Raw genomic sequence first — 20,396 nt, 5'->3', positions numbered from 1 at the left:
AAGGGGAGGATGGGGAGGGGAACACCTATATAGAAGGGAAGGGGGAGGGCTTAGGGGGATGTTTGCCTGGAAACTGGGAAAGGGAATAACAATTGAAATGTAAATAAGAAATACCCAATTTAATAAAGATGGAGAAAAAAAAAGAATTGCTCAGTATAACACACTTCCCACACTCCCAATCAACTATACTAGTTCTTATCCACTTCTGGAAATTTGCTTATTCATATAAGGCCAGATGTTCCCACAGTGGATATATTGACTCCACCCCATCCCATTTTCAATTCCTGTTGAAATAAATGGCAATCCAGCATTCATATATCCTATATTAAACAAATGAGTTTTTCAAATGTGAAAATTCCAAGCCTTATATTCTTTTGGGCTCCAAAAGGATGGGGTGAAGGTCAAGTAGGTTGTCCCACAGTGTCAACCTTGGAAAGGTTTTATAAAATGTCACCCACAGGACCCTCACACAAAAGGCAGCATTTCTAAGGAAGTCCCTGCCAGGATAAGACAACTGAAGATAGTGGTTTCTCCAAGGAAGAATGCTCTGAGGATGACAAGCTGAAAGTTCTGGCTTAAGGTAAGATGGAAAGAGTCCATAGGATACATCCCAGGCTTATAGGTGGGGAAGACCCCATATCATTAGGATCCACAGAGCAGACCACACAGAACCTGCAATCTCCATAGGGAGGCTCTATTTACTCTCCGAGGTAACTCAGTCCCCAGCACTCCTGACAATCCAGGAACTGAGAACATGGCTTTCAGGAAGGATTTAGCCAGAAGTCAAGGCCTTACCTGAGTATTCCAGATATGGACACACTTGTCAAAGGATCCACTGGCCAAATACTTTCCGTCAGGGCTGAACGCTACACTATAGACAGGCTCCTGATGCTTGGTCAGTGTGTGGATGCAAACGCCTCGCTCCACATCCCACAGTCGAACCGTAGAGTCAAATGAAGCACTAGGAAGATGACAGGAATAACCAAGGGGTGAAAATGTAGCTCAGAGTAGAGTGTTTGTCTGCTACCTCCAAGGCACTAGGTTCTATCCCCAGCACCAAAAAGAAAACAAAGAATTTTTCAGTATAACACTCTTCCCAAGAACAAACTCTGAGCTCCAAGCTAAACTGTTTTCCTTTCTTTGTCTTAAAAACTTTCATTAGATTAAACCAGCTCCCCACACCTGTAGGTTCATGGTTTTATCAAACTGCAGGTAATAAACCATTGAGAAGGAAGGGAAAAATGCATCTTAGGTAGGCCTATAATCCTAGCACTTTGGTGGAAGAGTAAGGGTCTCTAAACTTCCAGGTCAGTTAGGGCTACATAATCATACTCTGTTTCAAACCAAACAAAGTAAAACAAAACACCCCCCCACACACACACAGAGTACCAGACATGTACAGATCCTTTGCTTGACATTGTTACCTAAACTATCCACATAGCATTCTCACTGTTTGAATATCATAGGCCATGCCATTTAGACATGATTTAAAGTACAAGGGAAGATATTCAGAGGTTGTAGGCAAACAAAATTAAGCAACTATAGACTCTGGTACCCAAAGGGGTCCCTGGAATCATCTCCATGGATATTCTTCTATCCCCTTGCCTCCCTTCACAGGGAACCACTACTTTTTCAGTTTGGAAGAGCTTCAACACTGCTGTCTCTAGATTTGAGTAAGTCTTCCCAGCTGAATTACTCACGGGGCAGAGAACAAAGCTGTGCTCAGGAAGGATTCAGAGCTAGGAGGTTGCCCTGCTTTACCTTGCTAACATGATGTTGGAGTTCGGGTTGCTGGTGGCTGGTCCTGTGGGACTCCACTTGATGGTATATATCTCTTTGCTGTGAGCTTGGAGGTCATGGACACATGCATCCTGCTTCATACTCCAGATCTGGAAGAGGCATTGGTAACAGCATGAGCTAATACTGTGCCCCTAACTGAGAATGGTCATCACCCTTTATTCTGTTGCACATAAAGGAACACTTCTTAGGTGATATATATGGGAGAGGCTCACAAGCCAGCAAGGAGTCCACCAGGCACATTAGCAGGTGACTGTGAGAAAGGATGCTGGTGGACAGGCCACAAGGTCTCTTAGTAGGAACTGTGGCCTCAATATGTCAAAATTTCATGCAAGAACAAACGTTTAGACACCAGGAAAAGTCATGGAAGAAAGACAGTTCAAAGTAATGTTCCAGATGATGAGGGTGGTGTTGTATGCCTGTACAGGGGCTTGTCTAAGATAAGCATGTCATCACTTTAGACACCAACATTACCTTTAATGTCATGTCATCAGAGCAGGAGGCTAGCAACATTCCAGAAGGATCCCATTTGATAGCATTGACCTCATTCTGCAAAAAAGCACAGAACGTCAGAAAGAAATTATAGCTTTTATTTAAGAAAGGCTGCATCCAGAGGCTGTCCCACCTGGGGGATCCATCCCATATACAGACACCAAACCCAGACAATATTGTGGATGCGAAGAAGTGCTTGCTGACAGGAGCCTGATATAGCTGTCTCCTGAGAGGCTTTGCCAGAGCCTGACAAATACAGAGGCAGAAGCTTGAAGCCAACCACTGGACTGAGACGGTGTCCCAGATGGAAGAGTTAGAGAAGGGACTGAAGGAGATGAATGGGTGTGGAAACCTATAAGAAGAACAACAATACCAACCAACCAGACCCTCCAGAGCCCCCAGGGACTAAACTGCCATCCCAAGAGTACACATGGAGGGACCCATGGCTCCAGCTGTACATGTAGCAGAGGATGGCCTTGTCAGGCATCAGTGGGAGCTGTGTCCCTTGGTCCTGTCAAGGCTCAATACCCCAGTGTAGGGGAATGCCAGGGCAGGGAGGTGGGAGGGAGTGGGTGGGTAGGTGGGTGAGCACCCTCAGAGAAGCAGGGGGGAAAGATAGTGGGTTACTAGAGGGGAAACTGGGAAAAGGGATAATATTTGGAAGGTTAAAAAATCCAATAAAAGAAAAGAGAGAGAGAGAAAAAAAGAAAGGCTGGCATGTAGCAAGGGGCAGTAGCATGCTGCCAGTGCTACAGTGCAGAGGGCCTTTTGAGAGTTCACAGGATTATCAAAGACTACATCACAAGAACCCACACGATTATGCTCTCCTCACTTTGTTTTTCATTCATGAAAAACACTGCCATATATGACAAAGGACCAGTCACACACTCATCCACATTTCTTTACGGAAAATAATTTCCTTATTAAGGAAGCCAAGTGAAGAATTTGCATACAATAAGCAGAGCTAGTCAAATCAGTTACTATGTATTGCTGCTTGAGACAGGGTTTCACTATCTGGCACAGGCAAGCCAGGAGCTCTTTATGTATCTTAGGATGGCCTGGAACTATTCTGTTACATTCCTGAGTATTATAACTACAAGTATGTGCCATCAAGCAGAGATGAAACTAATTATTTTTAAAAGTAGACTTTGACCATCTCTTTCCTATGTGCTTTTAATGTAAGTTCCTCTTCATTCTGTTGAAATACCCATAACTTGTTGGATGAGGTAAAGATAGAGAAAGGTTTAGATAGAACAATGGCAGAGACAGATAGAAGGTAAAGCCATCCAGAGGCACAAAGACATGCACAAGTAATTCATATGTGCAGGGAAACTATATCAGGAACTATAGTTTGGAAAAGGCATTGAAAAATAAAATCCACCCTCCTGTGGATTTGTGCTGTGTAGCAGTTTCTTCTGAGATTAAGAGCATCCATTTAAGGGAAATTTCTTAAGACAGGATGCTTTCAGGGAGTTTTAAGTGAGGTGAAATACTATGGAGAAGCTCATTAAACCAGGAAGTGAGCAACTCAAACAAACGAACAAACTTCAGAAAATCCCTAAAACTGACCAGATTCACTAATCCCAACTCCTACCACAAGTGTGTGTATAAGCAGGAAAGACTACTGAGTCACTCTCAGACTAGAACAGTTGCCTGGAAGAAGCAGACACCAGCTGAATTTTCTAGAAGAAACAAAGATAAGACAAACTACCTGACCAACTGAACCACACTAAAGAGGGCCCATGGCTGTGCAGTGTACTCAAGGTTTCCAGGTTTTATGAGTTGTCAACCATGCTGGGATACACTTTTGTGATTTAGCTGTCTTTGAGTCATTTTTACTTCTATAAGTAACCACTCACACAAATTCTTATAAGTAAGCCCAAACTCATTGGTTCATCAAGCTAGATTTGGGGGTAGGGGGTCATATAACAAGGAAACCTCCAGGTTTTCCTTTTCTGCTTTCTGAGTACCGGAGACTCCAAGAATGGAGGAGAAAGGCTTCTGGTGGGGAAGAGAGAAGGGGATGTGTTGACATAAAGAACTACCTGCAGCTCCACCATATTGACAGGGACAGCATGCAAAGCAAGGGCAGAGGGAAGGGTACAGGGTCTTCTTCAGAGGGGTCTTAGAAATACTACTGCTATTAACTGCTTCCTCTATCAAGTCAGCTGTCTTGGCCTAACAAACAACTTCAGACATCAGATTATGTTCTAAATAATTTCACATTTCTCAATGTTGTGGGCTGATCCCATTTGTAAGGACACCAAGTCTTGAAAAGTGTGAAATTGGAAGAAGCTGGGTATCTAAGGAGCATGGTTCTCTGTGACTAGATCAAAGAGGAGACATGAGCACAGAGCATAGAGGGTATGTATATGTGTCAGTGCATGTCTATCTATGAGCTCACATGTAAATGAGGTAGTGTAAATGTCTGCACCTGTAGATGTAGAAACCTCAAAGGCAGACCTCTCCATGTTCTCCAAGACCTGACTCTCCCCAGCTGACTCATCTGCAATTTCCATGGAGACACAAATTCCTTCCTGTGAGCAGAGTTTTCTTGATTGCCATCTTTCTACAGCTCAATCAAAGTTCCAGAGAAGCAACTAGAACCTACACACAGGTCTCAAGAAGCAGCAGATTCAGAGTCATGTAGGTAGACCTCTGCTCAGAGCAACCAACATTGGTGAGAATCATTTAGGGAACCAGGAGGCAGGGTGTAAGAGAGGTAAAGTCAAAGAGGGCTAGCTTATATTCCCAGGACCATTGACCATATCTGGATTAATTCCATCACTAGGGCAGTCACAGAGGCTCCCAGCAGCAAAGTGCTGATGAACAAACATGTAATCTCTCCTGCACGGTTAATTGTTAATGCACCATATTCTCACAACCTCCAACCCTGAGCATCAAAACTGCCACTTACAGTATGTCCTTGGAAGGTTTTGACTGGGCGATCACAGCCAAGCCTGCACACATGAATGCACATGTCTGTGCTGCACGAGGCAAAGGTAGTGTTGTTCTGCCAGTCCACATCAAGGGCAGGTGCTGCAAATCAGAAGGAAAGCGAGGACATTTACCTGATTAACCGAATGTAGAGCTCAGTGATGCAGACAAAAGTATCCCCAGGAGTCTAGTGACCATGAATACCACTCCCAGTAAGAATCAGCTATACTGATACCATGAAAACCATCCTTCAAAGACCTTAAAGATTCTGTCCTTCCGATTTGTAAGATGCTCCTGGAGAGAGACTGCCACCTTTCTATGAAATGAAAAAGCCTTCAAGGACAGGTCCAGTTATAGGTAAAGGGGAGAGACCAGTTATTTTTTTGCTAGGCCACCTATTTTCTTACTTCTAATACTTTGTTTCACAGTTGTCTGAAGTCCCAATGTCTTGATACTTCTCTGCTCTTAGACAATTATCACACAAGCTTAAACCAGTAGAATAATTCCTGGGGCTACCTCTGCATAACCCCAACAGTAAACCTACCTGAATGAAAAGGAAACTGTTGTTTGGCTTCTCCTGTGTGGGCGTCCCAAATTATTGTTGTCTGTGTTCCATAAACAGAGAGAAAGTTATTCTTCTCAAAAAACAATTATCTAGAAGAATGTCTTGTACCAAAAATGACAACCAGCCCCCTTTCCTTCTAAAAATTAATTTAACAACATATTTTATGCCTATATATAGCCAAACCTGTATCACTTATATATGCAATAGTGTAAAATAATCATACATGTCACTTGCATATTTCTGATCTAAGTCCATGTACACTGTGCATTTACACTAATATGAATGCTACATTAATGAGAGCAACTGGTACACAGTAGCCTTCACCAATATATGTGGGAAATCTACCAAAATTGATGTGAATTTCCCATTAGCTCTCAAACCCAGAAAACCATTAACAGGTAAGAAGGCACATCTGCTTGTCCCTTGCAAAGGAAGTGCTACAGAAATGAGCATTTCCAACAATCCCCTGTCACTCCATGAACTGGGACAAGAGGTGGAACAGCCCAAAAATCCAAAGTATGGATTGAAAAAAATCAAACTCTTAAGTCAGCTCCATGAGTTTCTGTGAAGTTTGCCCTGTATCAGGTCTCAGAGAATTCTGCCATCTACAGTGGGAAGCAGTGGTTTATCAGGTGAGGATAGGTGGCGCTATGGGAGGAAAAAAGAGTCTGTGACTAAAAATTGCTCAATGGATAAAGTCAACACAGAAACATCCACAACCGAATATTTTTATGAACTCCATTTGGAGATTTCTCCTCTTTCCATTACGGGACTGAAAGCACATTCTGCACGAAGGTCTACAGAGGTAAATGTATGAGGTGATTTCTTCTTCAAAGTCATAAGTAAGAGCAAACCAGAGAAATGAACAGCCTAAATGAGTTATTTTGCCAAAGAAGCCAACAGACAAAAAATAAACCCACATCCACAGATAAAAGGGATGTATTTAAAGTTGACATTCACTCACCTTGTCTACACCAGCACTCAAAATATAATTCCCCTTTTTGTTCCACTTCAAGGCAAAGATGGGGCCTTTGTGTTGACCCAAGGTGCTGGCTAGGTTACCTGAGACGGGAAAACACAGACATGGTGACTTCACAGTTACCCACTGTTCACTCTAGGATCACACACCAACCAAGTCCTTCTTACTTAACACACATGAGGGATGCAAAACTTACCATCTTCTGTCCATATTCTTGCAAAACCATCATAGGAACCTGTTGCCAACAGTGTCCCATCGCTCTGGGAATAGAAAAAGACAAAACACATTAGTATCTGGGTACTTTCCTAGGCCTCCTTCCCACATGAGGCTGTGTGACAAAGCAAGCCCTCTGACAGAGGCAACACAAGTTCATGACAATGGGGACAACTTCCCACCCTCAGGCTGCTGTCCTTCCACTAGGACCTGATCATGAGCCCCTGGTACCAGTACCCCAGTGTGGGAGCTAAGAAAAATAGAACTGTCTGCCTCTTTGAGTTGCACAGGCTTCATCTGAACACATTGATACTTACATTCCAGTCCAATGAGGTGACATCCTTATTACTGGGAACATCATGTCCACCTTCACGGATGCAGTGCCTCAGCACAAGCTGTGTGGAGCCCCCGTTGCTGTTCTCATTAAGGTTCCATATCCTCGCAGTAGAGTCTCCAGATCTGTAGAACCAACATGGAGCATTTAACTCTGGTTCAATGGGGAAATGTGGCTGACATGGGGTTATGTCTCACATAATTAGCATGTGCTCCTGTCTTTTCCACCTCTCTTGTTTAGTTTCTTTTCTCACCCATCTCTTCTACTTAACTGACTTGAGATGTGTCTGTCTTACTCTCCACCAATCAGAGGAATGGCTGGAACCACTGTCTTTCCCACAGTACAAGATGCTTAAAAGCAGCCTGTTCCTCAGTCTTCATTCATTAGGAGAGTCCAACAAACCAGGACACTTTCCTCAAGGCAGCACTTCAGAGAAGAATGCAGACCCAGGTGCTTTCCTGTCCTAAATTCTTACCCAGAAGCAAGTAGGTCACTAACAGGATTCCAGGCACAAATGAACACTTCAGACTCATGGCCTCGAAGGACTGTGGCTTTACTCGGTGGAATTTCAACGTCTCCATCTATTTCCATTGGTTTTGAGTGATTATCTGCCAAGTAAACATGAAAACGTACATGGTTCACCACACCATTGAAAGATGCATCCTTAGGTACTCACGTTTTAAAAATACTTTGTTTTTATGTATCAAAGTCACGCTACATCTGATGACTGTAAAAAGTGGGCATTTCTGCAGGTTGGTGCACATTTTGTATTTTTGTTTGACAGTACTATGCTGTATATTTGTTCCCAAAGTGTGCTGGAAGCTTGGTGTCAGCATGTGATGACAGCATGTGATGGGACCTTTAAGAATTGGTTCCCTTGGGGCTGGGGATTTAGCTCAGTGGTAGAGCGCTTACCTAGGAAGCGCAAGGCCCTGGGTTCGGTCCCCAGCTCCGAAAAAAAGAACCAAAAAAGAAAAAAAAAGAATTGGTTCCCAGTGGAAAGTCACTGTTAGTCATTTACAGTCTGCTCTGACTGCTTTTTCTCCCATGATGCCCCCTCCACCTTGCATTTCCACTTCAACGTCCATCATGGTCATGCCCCTGTGTATGTATCGCCTGTGAGCTGAAGTAGTTGTTTCAGGTATGTCATTACAGGAGCACAGAGCTAATTCACACTGCCACCCTCAAGAGAATCACACAAGAAGCCCAATGTGATGGCTCATCCAGTCCTGGAAGACTGATCACCTGAGTTTAATGCCCCAAACCCTGGGTTGAGAAAACCCTGAATGTGATCCTCTGACCACAGCATGCTTAGCCATTGCAGCAGAAATAAGGAGAAGTTACTTTGCAGTAGCATACTGTGAAGTCCAAGGCTGGTACCTCAACTGCACCAGGCCCAAGAACAGTGCGGAAATCATAAAGCTCAGTCGGTAGCATCAGGGATAAAGCCATTAGGACACACTATGAATAACTGCAAGAGCTGTGGGTGCACTCAGAACAAACCCTCTCTGCATGTGAGCTGCCAATATACATTAGGCATGTGTTCACCTCTGCTCTGTTCAAGTGCAGGGTGTTCTGGGGGTTTGTAATGATAAAGTAATATATAGCCCCATGTCTGGGGCTGCTGCTCTTGAAATTACCTTGGCTTGCAGGTTATAGCAAAATTGAGCTTAAGAACCTGAGGATGGGACACTAGTGAAATACTGGGATTGAAGGGCACCCACAAATGATACACTTATGGAAGCTCCCCTTGCGATATAGACATTCACAAAGGTGCAAAATTTCCTGAAACGAAGGGTGAAGTCAAAGATGGAGATCTTGCGGACAGACAGGAAGCAAAGTCCAGAGAGCAATTTAACAGACCAACAGTGGGCCACACTTTAAGCATTCCTTCAACTATGCATAGATTTTAGAGAAAAAACAAAGAAACAAAACCATGACCACTTCAAGACCAGGGCACTCTCCACTTACTTATTGCATGGGCTCCATTTTCTTCCCCATTCACGGTGGCTTCTCCATTCTTTGGTGGGTTTTGCTGAGCAGCAGCTGCTGGTGTTGTGGCCGCTGTGCTTGTGGCTGTGGCTGCGGCTGCTGCTGCTGCAGCTGCTGCATTGGCTTGCTGTTGGGCGAGCTTCTCCCGAAAAGCTTGCTGTCTTGTCTGTACCACATCGGGCATCACAGCATCAATTAACGATAGGGACTCAATGGGACGCCCATCAAATACCGTGCCATCCTAGGAAAGCAAGGCCAGGGTTACCCATCAGCTACCACAGACGAGAGACGCTGAAATGGACTAGGAATAAGATGTAAGGGATTTTTTTCGTGGAACAGGGTTAGATGGCAAGGACGGATGGGGAATTGGATGAGGAGGACCATTCATGGAGAGCTAGCAGTAGAAGACCATCCTTAGTAAGGGCATTATAGGTATCTGAACAGTGTTACGTTTATTCTATGACAAAACTTGTTGCCATCAATGTAGTGGTTATTCAATCAGTAGGGTAGAATTAGCTCCTTGCAGGATAAGTCTCAATGTAGCAGAGGCATTTTCAGTTGTCAACACTGGGAATATAGATTTACATTGTCATCTAGTGAGCAGAGGCAGGTCATACTGCTTACCATCCTCAGGTGCACTGGAAATCCTTCCTCTGAGCAACACACAGTCACAAAGGTGTAGTGCTGACACTGATGGCAAGCCTGACTGGATGCTATCACCAGATCAGGCATCTTTGCAATGACTATCATTAACAATGAAGGAAGAATGAGCACACTATAAAGACAACTGCACCATTCAGAATAGGACTCCGACACTTGGGTCCACCTGCATGTGTTCTATGATTCCCTGGGCTCAGTGTAGAGATGAAATGTCAACATGATGCAACCAGGCAATAGGGTCTCTTCATTCTAAAACGCATTAAAAATTGTACTTTGTCTGGTTTCCACCTACCAAAAATACATTTCCATAATATCTTTAAGAAACACAGGAAGTTCTTTCCTCAGGAAACACTCCAAATATTTGAATCATGAATCTCCACATGCCTCCAGGCTGTCCGCTGGATGAAAAACCATGTTCCCATATGCTCTAAACTTCAATTATCTCAGAAAGGAGAGGCACAAGTTTTGGCTGAATACTATCTAAACAACACTTTGCCCCAGGTGGATTTTTTGTTTGTTTTTCTTTTTAAATTATAATACAATGTAAAAAAAAGAACAAGAAAAGTAATGCAACATAGTACATTCCATTTCACTCATCAGCCACTTGGCTCTGGATTCTGGCCATGAGTGGCCAAGGTTGATGGTAAGTCTTGATCCTTTGATTTCATTTTTTTCTTTCATAGAGAGATAGAGCAAACAGTGTCATGAAACATGGTCATGTGACTGGGGAGATGTCTCAGCAGTTAAGAGTACTAGCTGCTCTTCTAGATGACCTGGGTGCAGTTCTCAGCATCCATACAGTGGCACACAAGTACCAGTAACTCCAATTTTGGGCAACCTCATGCCCTGTTCTGGCTGTTGTATGCACCAGAAACCCAGTGACACACAGATATGCATAAAGGCAAAGCAAACATACACATAAAATAAAACTTAACAAATCAACTAGAAAAAGAGGTAGGTTATTGTCAACATAATAAAAATAATGCCACATCTGAGTTCTTTCTTTAAGTCTTGGAAACACATAACAAAGATTATTTACTTCTAGACAAAGAAAAGCCTCTTGGATTGTGAGAGAAATAGAAATCAGACACTATTCTTGGGTTCAGAAGGGTAATTTTTATAAAGTTAAAAGAGAATACAGTACTAATGGCGGATCAAGTTCAGGGAAGGAGAAGTATGTACTAGAGTGGGTCAATTGAAATACGCATAGAAAAAAGCAGTAAGGAAACTTGTTATTTTGTACATTAAAAAAACAAAACAAGACAAAGTACGAACAGAGAGATCTTGCATGCACAGCTAAAGCTATAGACTATAAAAAAATAGTGCTGCTGAGAAAGAGGCACGGGGAACTCCACATGCTTTGTATCACCAATCTGTCACATAAGGTGTGGCCACTGATGTAATAGTGGCCTGGATGTTGAGGGTAATTCAAAGCTGCTTTCTGATTGGATTTGAGACCTGCTCCTCAAGTGGGAATTCAGATCTGGTTCTGTAAACTTGGCCAAAAGGTGGCTGGGGAAGATACTGCTATGGTTTTGCTAAATAAACATGGTATGCCTATCAAATTCTAAATATCCATGTTTAAGCCCATAGAGTAGTGCTGCTATTAGCTTTGCTCAGAGAAGCTTTTTCATTTTTGCAGTGTGTGGTACTCACGACAGACATTTATAAGTAGTAAAAGTGCTGAAAATGAACGACCATTGAATGTGCAGCTCTAAATTGGACAACTATATCATTTGCTCCAAGGCTCAGTCAGGAAACATGGATAGAGAATGTAGGAGCCAGAGAAATGGTTTGAGTGTGAAATGCTCTTCAAATTTCCCTCTGTTTTGACAGAAAATAAAGAGTCTCTATCAGCATTCAGTAAGGTCCAGCTTTGGACAATCTGCCCTGGGAAATCAGAAAGAGGGCTTGTCTGCTTATGCAAAGCCCTGGTATAAAGTAGATGAAGCTCTGTTTGTAAGAATAAATTGGTTGTTTTCATCAGTCAACACCTTGCGATTTTTCAAACCTGCACAAGGGGGCACCCAAAGCTTACTGATGGTGCAATGCCCTGTTTGTACCTTCCACTTTTCCCCAGATACCTTACAATGCACACCAGACCTGTGGACAGGGATCATTATACACATTCTTCTGAGATCTGCTAGCGGAAGTCTGAAACTCTGCCATATTCTCAGGAATGAACATACCTCGTTGATGCTGATCTCCGCCTCCACATATTGCAGTCCTTTCTGAAGAATGGAGATTAGGGCAGCCGGTGGCACTAGTGTACCATTGATGTTGGACTGGCTAATGTGGCTTTCGATCCCAAACGTGAAGGCGGAATGGGAAAAACCTGCAGGAAGAGGGAAGCAGATGCATGTGAGAGCCAAGTAGGAAGGGAAATATGAGTTGGAAATGTAAACATGGAGCTGAGCGGTGGGTACCAAGAGACTTGGGGAAGGCTGTAGAATGGAAGCTCGGATTCTTGTATATGATTGGAAACACTTTGATGACAAAGCCTGGCTTTTATGTGGGAAGTGGGGAACTGAACGTAGATCCACATCCTTGCAGAGCAAGCACTTTACCTATCAAACCATCTCCATAGCGCTTAGATGCATTTTGACTGGCATTTTCAACATAAGATGGGTTTAATAGGAGTTGACTCAAACATTACACTGAGGAATGTACTAGCTTAGCTGTGATGTGTCCCCTAAAGGCCTATATGCTAAAGACTTGAGTGACAAGCCAGTGGTACAACTGAGTGGTGACAGAGCACTAATAGGAAGAAGTCAGGTCATCAAGGATGTGGCCTTTAATTAAGGGGATATTGGGACCTCCCCAACCCTTTCCATCTTTCTCTCTTTGCTTCCTGGCTGCTATGAAGCAAGCTACTCTGCCATACCACATACTACCATCACGATGTTCTCCCACACCACAGCAACCATGAACTTCTGAAAGTCAAAAACTCATTTCCTCCTTTAACTTCATTTGCTCGAGGTATTTGGTTACAGTGAAAGAAAGTTAACTAAAAGAACTACGCATGCAACTCCAGAAGGTGGGTACACATTATATCTCAAAAATGACCATTTGAAAATAGGTTTACTGTGGACAGAATTTGTAAAAATAAGTGTGCTGAGACTCTAGACCAATATGACCTTTTCTTTGTAAAAGAAAATGTGGACACATTTACACATCAGGACCAAGGTGATGCAGCTTTAAGCCAAGAAATTCCAAACGTTGCCATTAGGTCACCAAAGCTAGGGAGAGGCACAGAACTGACTCCCTACAGCCCTCAGAAGGAAATACTTGCCAATAGCTTCACCAAAGACGTTGAATCTCTACCGGGGAAATAAACATAGGGGGTTCCCAATTGGACTGAAGTGGCTTGATGCATGGTAGGCAAAATGGTAGGTTTTCATTAATATCATTTTGTAGATTCTAAATATCTTCAGATTGTGAGAATTAAAGTGTTTTACTTGAGAACTAAAATCACTCATTGGAGAAATCACATTAGATCATGACAAAATAGCATTTTGTCCCACCCAAGGCTCTCTGAACCCAACAGCTAGCTACCCACAAGGACTACTTTGCCACTGGGAGAAATATGTGTCTAGCCTTTTAACTATATACTTTGAAGTAACATTTTGACAAGGTCCCACTCACTATGTGGACTATGATGGCCTTGAACTCAAGAGATCCACCTTTCTCTGTCTCCCAAGTGCTAGGATTAAAGGTGAATGTTATTACACCTGGCTCAACTGTTCTTGACTGATTTCCTGTCCTGAGATCACGCTCTCTCTCCCAGCATTCTAACCAAGGAATGAAGTGCCTTCCAAAACACTTCTCTGTCCCTTTAACACTCTTACAAAGAGTATCCTTAGGTCTTTTGATGATCCAACAGTCTGGCTTTCACTGGTGATCAACTGTTCTGCCCAAAACATATTTAAAATGAACTTCTAACACAGAAGAAAGATGGTTACCTGATTCCTGGAGGTAGCGATATACCAGAAAGTTCACCTCGTCGCTGGTAATGCTCATCTTAGCCTCACCTTGCGGCGATGAGGTCTTCGTCTCGATCAAGTGTGAGCCACCCTCTGTTAGAAAAATATCAGAAACACTGTTTTGAATATATTGAATGTATTTGTCTTCTGAATGTGTGTGCACTGTGTGTGTGGGCATGTGTGCTAGGGACAGATTCAGAGCCTTATGTTAGGCAAGTGCTCCATCCCTTTGAGATGATTTAAATACAACATATCATGAGTTGACCAATTACCATCATATTATATTATATTATATTATATTATATTATATTATATTATATTATATTATATTATACAAGACAGATGGATGTATGTGTATATATGAACATATGAATACATGTGTGTGGACACAATTGAGAGTAGCCTGAGAAAAGAGACTCAGTGAAGGACCACCTAAATCAGGCTTGCCTATGGCTGTGTCTGTGAAGGAGTATCTTTTTTCCAAGCTATTTTTATTGATTATTTGGGGATTGCAAACAATACACCACTATCACATTCACTTTCTAGGCTTTCTCTGTCCAAACCCCATCCTTGTTATAACCCCAGCAAAAAAAAGTGAAATTTGTATCATCTTTATATTCACTGGCATGGTCAAACCCTTAGTGGCCTGTTCCTTAAATACAGACAAGTGAGTCCTTACCCTCCTGCATCCCTGCCAGAAGTTATCTACTGTGGAGGGCAACACCTCAGCATCCTATCATAGCTTTTAAGAGTTCTCCCCATGTTACTATTTGGGGGAGGTGTCTTCTATATCCATCTTTCTCAACTGTGTGTCTGCAGTCATCATTATTTTTGTGAAAGTGGCTTGTCTTTAAAGACCAGGAAGACATAGATTATGAGCTTTGTTTGACATGGTTTGTGATATCAACACAGACCACAAACAGGGTTCCTGTGTTGTAGTAGAGCCATGGACTGGGATAAAGCCCTCTGATGTAGCTGGGATCACAGACATCAACTCAGCATCCTGCCACAGCATAAACCACAGACCTCAATATCTTGATAGTGCTAATTGATAGACTGTATCATGAAATTGTAAGCCAAACAAACCCTTTCTCTCTTAACCTGGTTTTGTCAGGGTATATTATCACAGAAACAGAAATACAACTAGGAATGTGTATGCATGTTATGGAGATATAGAGATATGGGGGAAACATGTAAAGTGTTTCCCCAAAAAGAGAAAAGCTGGCATATATTTTAGGGTCAGGATAGAGTATGATACGAACCATATCAGGGAAGCCAGATTCAGGGTCAACAGAGAACACAATCACCTGACTTTGTATTTAGTCATTGAAACCACAGTGCATTATAATTCAGAATGTGCATGGTAATGGAACTCTACACATATGTAACCCTGAACAGACATGGGAAGATGTGGCTGGATCAGTATTTTAGACTGACACATGAGCAGACTGGTAGTGATGTCAAGTCTTCCTTGGAAGAATGACTGTGTAGTCCTGGGGAAATAATGCACCACAGTGTCTTCTCCTGGGGAAGTTTCAAGGGGTCTTCAACATATACCTAAAGGTCACTCTATTTCCAGGGTATACGAAGCCCCAAGGATGGTGAACAGCTGAGGGATTGAGTAACTACACATGTCACCTTGACATTATTTCTGTTTCAGGGCTCCAAGTTAAGAGATGCAGGGAACATGGGGGACAGAGAGAATCTCATGGAAACAGACTGTACTAAACCAGTCAGTTAAGACTGGTGAATTAGTAATAAAATACATTGCATACATGTATGAATCTGTCAGAAAACTAATACCTATATTAAAAAAAAACGGTTATTTTGCAGATACTAATGTATTTGTGCAAACACTGCCTCAAAAACACTGCAATTTCTACTTGGTGCCTTAGGGGGAAGAAACAGAGACTCAGTAAATAGCTATAAATTCACATTGAAAGCTAACAAAAATATAACTTAAAGAAATTAGAAAATGCAATAATATGTGTAGAAAAACACCAGGGCCTGAGCACATCAGCAGACTTGGTAAGTCTGAGTATTGTCATAATGATGACAGTCTTAGCTGCAGTGACAGGCTTATAGTCTCATGCTGGCCATCTCCAGCAGCCACAGACAAGTGGAAACCCAGCTCTCACTTAACACATGACCAATTAGTAGGACAGCACCCACTTCAGCCTGGAGCTCTGAGAGGTTCCAAGAAATGTTTTGCAACACTCCTGGTTACAAATAAAAGGGACTATTTGCTATGCTCATAGATATGCCTGGCCCCAAACAGAATAGGGAAGATGTTTCATTGGAGTTTATTTTCTTGCCTGAACTAGTTTTCAATAGAGACACCTTCAAGTAGTTGATGTGAGGTCTTTGGAGTTGGGACTGTACAGGAATGGAAATAATAAAAATAACAATTCCATCTGGAGTTGAAGCCACAACTAAATCAATCCCCTTTCCCTCCTTCCCTGTTCTGCAAAACAAAACAAAAGTTGATGACATCTCTGAACCTCCTGCACTAGAGAGAAGTGTCAACAGAAATAATAATTGGATTAGAGACCTCAAGAAATTAAGAGAACATTATGTTTACTGTTTTTGATTGTCTTTTCAAGACTTCACGGTTGCAAACATTCCCTTTCCTTCACAAATCAAGTCAAGATTCAGTATCTACAGATGGTTAAGTGACTTATTTATTACCAGTTTTCAGGTGTGCTTACAGTATTTAATAGCTATTATTCTTGGGGAAGCACGAGGGCTGCTCAAAATCAACAAGATCTAAATTGCCGTGCAGTACCTTTAAAAATGGAAGCCCAAGACTTCCTTAGCTCAGAGAGATGGTGCTGCTGTAAGGACACAGAGAACAAATTCATTACTTGCCACAAGAGGGCAATTCTGTTCTGCAGTGAAGAAGATGGCGCACGGTACTCACATTTTAGTGTGGGTAATACATCTGACACGTCATTATATGGCAAAAATTCTCCTTTCACAGTTCGTCCCTTGATTCAGAGAACTTTTATGGCCATGACAAGCTGCCTGTGTTTCTCAGGGAGGTAAGAAAGTATCTCGTTCCTGCTATTAGCATGCTGTTTTCTATGCTGGAAGGGTCTGAGGTAAAAGGAATTATCTACTGAGACTCAGGACTCAGGGTCCTGTTTGCATGAGGACCCAAGACAGCCAACTACAGAGGATGAAAAATGGTCTCAATGTACCCCTTCCATCAAGAGCAGGGAAGCCAAACACATTACATGCATATATGAATACTAAATAATTTTTCATAAGATGCCTGTTTCTCTGCTGTATTAGTCTCAGCAGCTCTTAATTCCCTGATTTTTTTCTCTATAGCATCATTAGTTTCTAAGTTCATAAATCATTAGTTACTTTAAGACAAAATTCTTTTCATTAATAAGTAGTCAGCTTTGGGAATTTCCTCATGACAACTGACTAATACAATGATCTTTGAGGTCCTCTCCCTGTAAATGTCCTTCCTGCTGTACTACAGATACTCCTTTGTTTGTACATTGGATTAACAGTGGGACAAGGGAAGGAAATATACAAAACCAAAAAGGTGGCCACTATGCATTTTATAGTTTGATCCCAATTGTGGAAAATGTGCAAATGAGGAAAGGTTGTGAAGAAACAACACACAATGGAATAGTATGTAGTCATTAAAACAATATTTAGGAGAAAATGCCTATGATAGTGTTGTGTAGAAAAAGCAGGTGAGTGCTGGGGAGATGGCTCAGTAGGGAAAGTGCCTACTACTACGCAAACATGAGGACCTTAGGTCAGATTCCCAGAGTCCATGTAAAGGACTGGCATGCTGGAGTATATTCTTGTTACTTCAGTACTATGGCACAGAGATAGGCAGAGCCAGGACTTGATGATCAGCAGGCCATGGCAAAGGATCAAACCAGGTTCAGTGAGAGACTCAAAGAATAAATTTGGAGTAGCAATAGAGCATATGACACGGACCTCTGGTCTTGCCTGATTACATGAGCAACCGCACTTTTAAACATACATGCACCTCTCATCACCCATGCACAAATCAGTCAACAGAAAAAGGTGATGCATGCATGGTACTACATCTTGCTTTGTGTGTTTACACCCTCCTCTTCATTCATAACTAGCTCTATAGGGACATTTTTGTTGCATTTACATATCTGTGTGCTTTTTGAATTTTCCATTTTATATTGTAAACATTAACTGGCCTATATTTTTTTAAATATAATTAAAATCTGGCAAAAACTTAAATACAGGGCTGGTAAAAGAGTCTTCTGTTAGAAAAAGAACTCTGGTTTTCAAATGAGATTATTTTCACCAAAAAGCATGCCAAAGTGGGTTGTATTGTGCCTGGCTGCCTTATTGGGTTGATTAAAATTTGCCGTCCTGAGGTTTTCTGCTAGCTAGACCCCATGACATCCATGACAGATGGTAATGTTACACAAAGGGAATGCAGAAGGCGGACCCAGAAGTAAACATTTTTGGACATGTTTACCTGGTTAAGAGCAGACATCTGCTATGGAAGCCCACTTCACACTAGTGAAGGATATGCACAAGCCAAGCAGTAAGATTTCTTTTCTCCCCCAAGACTGGTAAATCAGGTGGCTTGGATGGTACCAACAGACAAGCCTAAGCATGTCTAGGAACCATGTTCAGCTATAACCACCGAAGCTTGGTGCTTCCTTTACCTCAGCCTCATTTCCTAAAGTGCCACAACATCTCAAAACAGTATCATATCTGGGGACCAAGTATTCAAGTACAAGAACCTGTTGGGAGCACTCACATCATAAAATCTGAGAAGCCTCTTTTCTATACCTGCATACACAGGCACTAAGTTCTGTGATTATGGGTTTAGCAGTTTAAACTCCACAATCAAAAGACTGATAACATTTTTGTGGTTTTGTTTTATTGCTTGTTTGTTTTTTGAGACAGGGTCTTGTTTATATACATCAGGCTGGCCCTAAACCAACAATTTTCCTAACTCAGCTTCCTGCATCCTGGGGTTAAAGAAGTACATCACTATAGTTAGTTCAAGACTGATAATACTTTGTGTGGTGTTTATGTAGACTATGTGTGTAGGCACATATGTGTGTGCATATTTGGAAGCCAAAGGCAGGAAATAGATGTCGGTCTCTTTTGTTCTCTGCCTTAATTTTTGGCACAGGGTATCTCAGTGAACCTGGAAATTTCCATTTGGGGTAGACTGGGTAGTCAGTGAGCTTCTAGGATCTACCAGTTCTCCCCCTGCCTTAGGACAAGGTTTACAAGTGAGCACATAAGAATATCACAAGACCAAGAGACAGAGGAGGGAAGAGAAGTCATTTAGTGAGCTCAGTAGGCCATGACTCTTAAATGTCCACTGCCCCAGCGCCCGTAGCATCTGAATCCTTGGGGGCACACTGACATTGTTATATTCAATATTCACTGCACCCAATTTTTACTTGGGTAATAGGAATCCACTCAGGTCCTTTATGTTCATATGATGGGTAGGCACTTTGCCACCTGAGCCATCTTCCCGGCCCTGAGACTGATAATACCTGAAATGTAAAATAAAATAAAAAGGCAATAGCAGTAGTGAGCAGGGTCCCTCAATCTCAGCCCTGATACCAGAAAGCAGAGCATTCTTCTTTGTAAGGTATTCATATCAAGAGCCTTGTGGAACCTGTCTCTGAGAGTGGAGATTTTATCTCCAATTCAAAACAGCTACAACAGATGAGAAACCATTGTGCTTCACCAGCTTGACATTAGCAACCCAGTGCCTATCACCAGAGTTTATATATACAAGCTGACTGGCATCCAGCAAGTTCAAATGGCTTCCACATAGGTTTCCTGACCCACAAAATATAAACCATTAGAAGATGCTTGCTAATCACTGTCAACTGAATACAACAGTTTGAATGTGTTCCCCAAGAATTTAGATGTTGAGAGCTGTGTGGTAGTGGGCCTTTAAAAGGCAAGGCTTCCTGAGGTCACAGACTGAACCCCTTCCCTTTCTCTGTGTCCTGGTCTTGTGATGTAATTTCTCTTACACAAATTGCTACCAGTGTGATGTGATGACCACAAAGACAGTGCAGCTACAGGGCCCTCATATGAGTCAGACCTACCTATGTATGATGTAGCAGACTATGAGCTAAACAAACTTCTATATTTGAGTAAGTAGCCAGCCTCACACATTTCCTTTTAGTAACAATAAAACAGCCTAATAAAATGACAACCCAACCCCTAATCTCTCTTGGTCTTTCCTAATCTAAGGCAGGTTTTTCCATTTCTACAACAGGAAACAGTTGATTTTTACTAGAACAAGAACCATAACGCCTGCTCTGGAAAATGATGTCCCGAATACTGTCATGCAAGAGTTTGTATGGACATGTTTTGTTTCTTTGGTGTATTTATTCTGGGGTAGAGTTTCTTGCTATATAATAGTTCCAGATCTGGACTAGTAAAGAACTATTA

General features: G+C 42.1%; 1 protein-coding gene across 3 annotated transcripts in view; it reads right to left on the bottom strand.

Annotated features, from left to right (window-relative positions):
- Positions 1-20,396, bottom strand: part of Tbl1x (transducin (beta)-like 1 X-linked) — a 156,664-nt gene that overhangs the window by 6,987 nt on the left and 129,281 nt on the right. For all 3 annotated transcript variants that reach the window (NM_001437042.1, XM_087599627.1, NM_001437041.1), the window contains 12 exon segments: positions 796-961; positions 1,762-1,889; positions 2,272-2,346; positions 5,207-5,328; positions 5,771-5,831; positions 6,756-6,853; positions 6,967-7,030; positions 7,301-7,442; positions 7,793-7,925; positions 9,289-9,550; positions 12,159-12,304; positions 13,932-14,045. In NM_001437042.1, the coding sequence (NP_001423971.1) occupies positions 796-961; positions 1,762-1,889; positions 2,272-2,346; positions 5,207-5,328; positions 5,771-5,831; positions 6,756-6,853; positions 6,967-7,030; positions 7,301-7,442; positions 7,793-7,925; positions 9,289-9,550; positions 12,159-12,304; positions 13,932-13,989 (1,455 nt within the window). In that variant the 5' untranslated portion in view covers positions 13,990-14,045.

This window comes from Rattus norvegicus, chromosome X, assembly GCF_021556685.1.
Source record: "Rattus norvegicus strain SHRSP/BbbUtx chromosome X, alternate assembly SHRSP_T2T, whole genome shotgun sequence".
In the NCBI taxonomy this organism is placed as follows: Eukaryota; Metazoa; Chordata; class Mammalia; order Rodentia; family Muridae; genus Rattus; species Rattus norvegicus.
This window is presented reverse-complemented; position numbering and strand designations above follow the sequence as displayed.